General features: G+C 39.4%; 1 protein-coding gene across 1 annotated transcript; it reads left to right on the top strand.

The window, feature by feature from the left end:
- Nucleotides 1-1820: 1820 nt before the first annotated feature.
- On the top strand, nt 1821-6799 carry scoca (short coiled-coil protein a). Its single transcript, XM_053340331.1, has 4 exons — nt 1821-1915; nt 3895-3966; nt 4072-4152; nt 4941-6799. The coding sequence occupies exons 2-4, from the start codon at nt 3948-3950 to the stop codon at nt 5081-5083; spliced, it is 243 nt and encodes an 80-aa protein (XP_053196306.1). The 5' UTR covers nt 1821-1915; nt 3895-3947; the 3' UTR covers nt 5084-6799.
- The last annotated feature ends 41 nt before the right edge of the window (nt 6800-6840 follow it).

Raw genomic sequence — 6840 nt, 5'->3', positions numbered from 1 at the left:
GGAAGAAGTTTTAAGCTGAACACACACACACACACAAAAGAAAATTAATGTTGCAAAGGCACAATGGTATATGAGTACATGTGTATTAGTTCTTATAACATTTGTATTTGCTCTCACCGATGTAATAACTGTGAGTGGGGACCTTTGACCTTCTAGCAGAAGTGATGAAGGAAGCAACAAAATCTGGACGCATAACACAGATGGGTTAGAACAGCAATATGTCTCAGCCCTGTTAATGCCAGGTGTAAACAGGGCCAATGAGAGCTCTCTCCATCATAATTCATCAAAAGTTGACCCTTCCTACACTAACAGTGGACATCCACTCAGTTTCTGGGTCATTATTTCATTTTGCTTCCACTTGCCAAAGAATAAAACATAAAAGCTGCTGTGGAAATGTCAACTTAACTCTAAAAATATCAAAATCACTGAGTATGTTTGAGGCAAAATATATTATATTAATAGTATTTTTAGTCTTTATCATTAACGCAGAGTGTGTTATTACCCATTAATTGTGGCCACAGTGGCAGCTGTTCAGCAAAAGTTACATAGCGACATTTTAAATAACTTTAAATAACAGCTGTGGGTGGAAACTGATTCTTGACTTTGGAATTAGTAAAATAATCTCAAATCTAACTGCAAGTTTTTTCAGGAGCTTTTAATTGCTTCTCATGGTCTTCATCAGTGGATGGAGTTTCCTCAGCCGACAATGTCATGGAGCCAACTGTTTACAAGCAATGGCTCTCTGATTAGTCTGACTTCTAGCAGCTCAGCGTCCAACAACCATCATGATGCTTCCCTAAATTAAATGGCGAAAGCTGAGCTGGTGAGATGCATTTTGGATGCTATACAAACCCAGGACTGAGTGCTCAAAACTTTTTTTCCCCCCAGTCTCTCAAATTTTGACTTAAAGATTGATTAGAGTTGGGATTTATCATGCATTCACTCATAGTTCTGCCATTGATAAACTGTCATTCATAAAAGTCGGAAAATATGGCTGGATGCAACAGATTGATAGTTCAGTGTCTGGGCATTTTCAGCCAGTGATAACTCACAAACACACACGCACAGCAAGAAGACAAACAAGAGATGAGGGTGAGAAAAAGATGGAGAGAGAGAGAGAGAGAGAGTAGACTGGTCATGGAAGGCTATTGGCTGAAGCAACAGCGTCCCCAGGGTTTGGTTTGGCCAACAAGCAGCAGCATATGGACTGCAAGGATACCACACACAGACATGTATATATATTAATGTTCACAACCTCTCCATGCATGCACACAGACAGATGGACAGACAGAGAGCTAGATGCACAAAAACAAACACACACACACACACACACACGCACACACACGCACACGCACACACAAAGGTCTGGTGGGGATGACATTGCTGGTCAGGTTTTCGGTGCCAACTGCTGCTCTGACGGTCTGCTTATGTGTGTGATTTGCTACCAGGGGGAAGGACTGAAGCCTGAGCATCTGTTAATACTGCAGCAAGTATGTGTGTACATGTGTGCACTAGGTATTCCTTGTGTTGTGGGGACTTGCCTCCTTTATGTGGACAAAAACCAAACCCCCAAACATAAATCATTAATTATAGAGTAAAGACTTGGTTTAAACTTAATGGTAGCTTAGAGTTATATTAAGGTTATGGTTAGCCTCCAGGTAATGAATGCAAATCAATGTAATGTCCCCTGAAGTGATGGAAACACGCCTGTGTGTGTGTGTATATATCATAGACTGTATATATGTGTGTTTGCGCCCCCTGTCGGTTGACGTGGGCACGTACACACACAGCGAGGTCGTGATGACGTTGATGGTACCGTTACTACCATCATCATCATCTTCATCATCACAGAGCCCCTCTGTGTGTTTACAGTGAGACTCTCCGCTTAACGGGAGACACGTTTTCTCGTTATTGGGTGAGTTTGAAAACCGATATGTGCGGTATGTTGTGTTAACATGAAGAATAAGACTCCGGCTGCTTTTACAATGCAGTTTAAAGCTCAAGCTAGCTAACTAGCTAGCTTGTAATATTAGCAACACTCAGCCTGTCCGGCGACACATTTGTAAAACGAGTAAAACTGAAAATGAGACCTACTAACGAGAGTTTTCGGTTGCTGTTGTGGAAAGGTCAGCTGTTAACCTTACAGTAGCTGTTCAGGCGTTTGACTGCTGTGTGCTGCAGCGCCCTTAGCCTACTTAGCCACAAAGCTAGTTCGCTAACATAGCTAACGCGTCCATTATCGGACACGTCCCCGAGTGCTCGGAAAAGTTTGCTGACAGCCTCAGCATTAACCAATCTACTGCATTACACAAGGTGTAACAATGTATTTGGGCGTGAAGTAGTGCCACATACATGTTTTTGGATGAAATATTAAAGCTGTCTTGATCTGTGTTTACGGACATTTGATGTACAGCTGTGCTCAGCTAAGCTAGTTGAAGGAGCTGTAATGGTTTGGTTTCCTGGTTTCCTGACGTTGAAGACAGTGTTGCAACATGTCCTGTTAGCGAAAGAGAAAAGGACGAACGAGGAAGGGCTACAATATAAACAGCTGGATCTAAAACACCAGCAAACAGGGTTTTCTGTCCGACAACATAACTGTGACTCCAACAGTGAGATGCAGAGCACTGACCTAGCACAGTGTTAGCATAGTCCGATATTGTCACTGTACGGTGTTGTTCTGTATTTGGGGCTTTTGGGGCAAAAATCGTGATTTTCTTGTAAAGTAAACTTACCCAATAATGTGTACCCATATTTAACTGACATGTAAAGTTGTTGGGGGTCAGTAGCAGCAGCAGGCAGGGTGCGGTGTCTGCTCCCAACCAGCCATCACCTCCACCCTCATGAAGACCGGTAAATGGTCTCTAGGAATATACATTACTGATACACTTAAGGCTGGGCAATATATTGATACTATATCGATATTGTGATATCATCTTAGATATACAGTATCTCACAAAAGTGAGTACACCCCTCACATTTTTGCAAATATTTTATTATATCTTTTCATGGGACAACACTATAGAAATGAAACTTTGATATGCATGTACAGCTTGTATAGCTTATAGATTTACTGTTAAATTGTATCAAAGTTTCATTTCTATAGTGTTGCCCCATGAAAACATATAATAAAATATTGGCAAAAATGTGAGGGGTGTACTCACTTTTGTGAGATACTGTATCACGATATGACATAAGTTTTGTCTTTTTCTGGTTTTAAAGGCTGCATTACAGTAAAGTGATGTCATTTTCTGAACTCACCAGACTGTTCCATTATTTGTCTTTAACCACGTACTCATAATATATACATTACTGGTGATTATTTATCAAAAATGTCATTGTCTAAATATTTTGTGAAAGCATCTGCAATATTATTGCAATATTGATATGAAGGTATCAAAAACATATTTGTATCACACAGGCCTTCATACACTGACATGAGGATAGGGTCTTAAAATGCAGAAATAAGATAATTAAAAACAATTTAAAACTTAACTGAAAGGTTTGATTTAACCAGTAAAGATCTGGCATGTGTTGCAACATTCTATGTGTAACATCTTTAGAATAGAATAGCTTTATTGTCATTGCACACAAGATACAATGAAATTTAGGATAGCTTTCCACTTAAGGTGAAACATTGACATAAACACACATACATTTGTACACATCCATACAGTAAGTACAAGGCCTGAGTTACTCTGCAATGTGCTGTATTTGCATATTTTACATATAATGTAATAAAACTGGGGAAGACAGTAGTGTTATATCCCGCACACTGCACACACAGAGCTCTAGCATCTGCTGTTATGTTTTTGATCATAATGATATATAATGCCAGTGTCACTGTCGTGTTATAACATTATACCAGCAAATGCCAACAGTGTTATTCTTTTTCAGTGGACAGTGGATCTGCAGCCCTGTATACTAAACAGGAGAACGAGCTCTTCATCATGAACTGCGACATAGATGGTACGTCTGCTCACGCTTGGCACTGTGTCTGAGGGTTGCATTGTGAAATAATAAGACAACATGTTGCAGCTGTGCGTAAATAGTCACTGTTTTTGTCTATTTCAGGAGACATGGAGAACCAGGTGGAGATGGAAGAGAAGACAAGGTTAATAAATCAGGTCTTGGAACTCCAACACACCCTGGAAGGTAACACGAACAAGCAACAAATTACTCAGCTTTTTGAATGTAGGTTAAATATGTGTGTGGTGATGAACATGGACCAGGGACACATTTTCTTTTCATGTGTCATTTCCAGCAGCTGAACGAATGTGTCTCTTTTTTACACACTCAAACATCTGCACTAAATCCAATCCTTTGTTTTAGCCCGTGACTGGCAGATTTTGGGCATAACATGATAACAATGTAAGATGTGAAAAGTCTGATATTGTTTAGATGGAAAACATCACTAAAAGCTGAAAGTGAAGTCAGATATGTGTCTATAAATGATGCTAAGAGTTATGTTAAGGTACTTTTAAGCCCTAACAATAATGTTGAGTGCCTTTTCTCCTTCAAAAGGCATTTCTTGAATAGTTTGAAGCCCCTATTGTTTACATGCATGTTTCAGTCAGCCAGTGGAATATTGTACAAGATCCAAAAAAAATGAGCCTACCTATCAAAACATTGCTCAGTAGCACTTCTACTGGACAAAAACTTCAGTGTAAACTCACTGTGTCTTTATATGTAATAAACTTGTGGGGAAGCATTCAGGTAAATATTTTAACTAACATTTAATATTGATATCCTGCCATTTTCCTTCTGCAGAGCTCATGTGGTTCTGTAGAAACTACAAGTCTTTTATCACCTGGTTTTAAGTTTCTCATATTTATTATTATATTAGTCTTTTGAAAATGTGGATTAAACCTAAAACAGGTCAAGTGGAGTAGTCATCAGGTTTATTCAGCTGTGTTTTAACTCTGTTCTCTCTTTTCCTCCAGACCTGTCAGCACGGGTGGACGCTGTCAAGGAGGAGAACCTGAAGTTAAAGTCGGAGAACCAGGTCCTCGGTCAGTACATCGAGAACCTCATGTCGGCCTCCAGCGTCTTCCAGACCACCGACACCAAGAGCAAAAGGAAGTGAGACTCCCTCAGGAGAAGCCTGAAGTCCCAGGCCAGCAGCTGGGAGGTTAAACCCAGCTCAGAGACGTGGAGAGGGGTTTATTTTCTCAGCAGACCTAGGGAGGGTTTCTGTAACCGTTTACACTCGCATATCTGAGTCAAAACTTAACAATTAAATCAAAAGCATAAACTTTGTCACTCAGAAATAACAGATTAACATAATGTTATTCTGGCCCCAGGTCTGTTTTGCAGCAGCTTCCTCTCCACGCTACAGACGAGGTAGACATCACCCTTTAACCACTTAAACACTAAAACATAACCAGGATCTGTAAATGAAAGTGGTGAGGGGGTCATTTGTACCTCAAGTCTGTTCTTAACACTCTAAAGTCAAAGTAGAACCTGTAAAATAACGTCTTAGCTTGTGTTTTACCCGCTTGGTTTACCATTTGAGGACAACTCAGATTTTCCTGTGGTTCTCCCAAACCTCCTGACTCAGCGTTCCTGTCTCCCAATCACCTGAAACATAAAGTGGGCCAAAACAACCCGATATTATAGAATATTTAAAATACTCTTAAACGATGAACCTCATTTTTCTTTTCAACACTGGTTTATTATTTATTTTTTTTGTAAAGTATTTTGTACGTCAGCTGGATCTGAGTTGGTTTTTTTGGGTCTTGGATGTCATCATGTGTCAAACAGCATGACTATATCCCTTCACTTTTAAAGCTGGCAAACAGTATTACTGAAGATAAGATAAAAAATGTATTTGAACGGCATGTCTTTCTGTTGGACAGGTGTGCATATCTAATAAGATGTTATTAAATCAATAATCACTGACTTGCATACTGTGTAAAGCTGCTGAAAGCTTTTTTTAAACAGTAAGTGGATATTAGATGCTTAAAGGTACTGTTGAGAGCTCAGCAACAATAGATGTAAAAGCACAGAGAACCTAAAAAAAATGTATCGACTAGCATGTCATTAAAGTGTAATTAACATCAACATCACATTCTGTACTTAAAAGTATTTGTAATAATTTACATATATGTCGTAAATGAGTGTTGTGGCCCAAACCGTCATTTAACACAATAAGAAAGGAAGTGGTGGGGTCATAAATGAGGCTTAGATCTTCCCTAGTTCAATCACAGGACGACAAACGCATCATATTACTGTTGGTGCTGTGAGAGGGGGGAGGGGGCTACAGGAGACAAACGAGGGGAGAATTAGATGCTTTTCCCCCTTTAACTGCAAGAACAAAAGCAGTTAAGAGCCCTTGAGTGCTATTGATCCACTCTGCCAGAGGATGGGTTTGATGGTAAAAATGTGTTGAACAGCAGGATGGAGGGTGTGTCCTCTACAGCCACTGATGCCTCAGATAGAGAGAAAATGATCAATTATAATTCAAAAATGTTTTGAATCCCTTTAAACTAAACTATTGTTATTTTAATGACTGGAAAGCAGTAATTCATGTGTTAACACTGATTGACTTTGGTGCTGTTTAAAAAAGGGAGGAATTAATTTCTATAACATGAGGCTATAAACACTGTATATGCTGTAATTTAATGGTGTTATTTTGATATTTTTAACAGTTGTACAGTAGTATTTCATTCATTTCTGGCATGCTTAATATGCCCCCCCCCCCCCTTTACACACATCCTGGTACCATCTTATCCTGTGTGTAGACGTCCCGCACCTTTGCTTTTAAACCCTTTTCTTTTGTTTTAATAAAAACCTAATATCACTCCTTTCTCTGGGTCATATCTTTAGGAAAATGTGTTTTTG

Source organism: Scomber japonicus, chromosome 2, assembly GCF_027409825.1.
Source record: "Scomber japonicus isolate fScoJap1 chromosome 2, fScoJap1.pri, whole genome shotgun sequence".
NCBI classification, from domain to species: Eukaryota; Metazoa; Chordata; class Actinopteri; order Scombriformes; family Scombridae; genus Scomber; species Scomber japonicus.
Note: the sequence above shows the minus strand (reverse complement) of the source record. Positions and strands in the feature narration are given on the sequence as shown.